Genomic DNA, 1,075 nt, shown 5'->3' on the forward strand with positions numbered 1-1,075 from the left:
GAAAAGAATTGGCCATCCTACCGTATCATCCCGCTTCTTAGTGAGCATATTCCTGTGCGAAAATATCCCCTATGTCCACTTGGATATAGGACCAATTTCGATTAATCAACGTCATCGGTCGTATTGGTATCATTATACTCATTATCTGTAGTAATGTTACATTATTCTTCATTAATGCATTAGATTCACTAGTTTCGTTGTAGTCGAATATGAGCATTTAATATCATAAATGTATTAAAAGTGTTAAAAATTTTTGTCATACTGATGGTTATTCTTTAATGATGTGAATTTATGGATAGATACACTGTAGCTTTTTAGCAAAGGTAATTTTTACAATGGGAATTATCATTTCCCGTATCCCTAGCCCCCCGCCGTAGCCGCCACCATAGCCTCCTCCGCGACCCCGCCATAACCACCACCATAGCCCCCACGACCGCCTCCGTAGCCGCCACCATAACCGCCTCCATAGCCTCCGTGGGCCCCCACCATAACCGCCTCCATAAGCCTCCATGACCGCCTCCGTAGCCCCCACCATGGCCGCCTCCGTAGCCGCCACCATAACCGCCTCCATGACCCCCTCCGTAGCCGCCACCATAACCCCTCCATGGGCCCCCACGGCCACCTCCGTAACCGCCTCCAGAGCCTCCCGCCAGGACACATGCCATCATGGCTGCCACCAACAGAAGTGCGACAGTGTATTTCTGAAATGTAAATGCATAGATAAGTTACCTGGAAATCATACCTATAGAGACAGTAGACCTCGAGTTAATTATTAAATATGATAAAATATTTGGATGTCTTTAAATATAGGTTTTATTGGCTATATATGATTTAGTTATATCTTAAAACATTTTTGAGGTTATTTATAAGCCGTAATTGGTTTCAAAATGTACTTAGAATAATTATATTTTGTTCCCAAAAAACTTACAATTATACGATGTGATTCCTTTTTCGCCTGACGTGTGGCTGATTATAATAAAGATGCAAAAGGACATTTACTGATGGCATAACAAGGAAACAATGTTTTTATCAGGGGTTCGATATTGATTATACTTGTAGGTTTGGTTTAGCAGTG

The 1,075-nt window shown here is 42.1% G+C and overlaps 1 protein-coding gene across 1 annotated transcript in view; it reads right to left on the bottom strand.

Moving 5' to 3' along the window:
* The window catches only part of LOC119591153 (chorion class A protein L11-like), an 8,085-nt gene that overhangs the window by 3,934 nt on the left and 3,076 nt on the right, over nucleotides 1–1,075 (bottom strand). Inside the window, exon 2 of the mRNA XM_037939864.1 lies at nucleotides 414–701. Within this exon, the coding sequence (XP_037795792.1) occupies nucleotides 414–701 (288 nt within the window). The remainder of the gene's footprint in view (nucleotides 1–413; nucleotides 702–1,075) is intronic.

This window comes from Penaeus monodon, chromosome 28, assembly GCF_015228065.2.
Source record: "Penaeus monodon isolate SGIC_2016 chromosome 28, NSTDA_Pmon_1, whole genome shotgun sequence".
NCBI lineage: Eukaryota > Metazoa > Arthropoda > Malacostraca > Decapoda > Penaeidae > Penaeus > Penaeus monodon.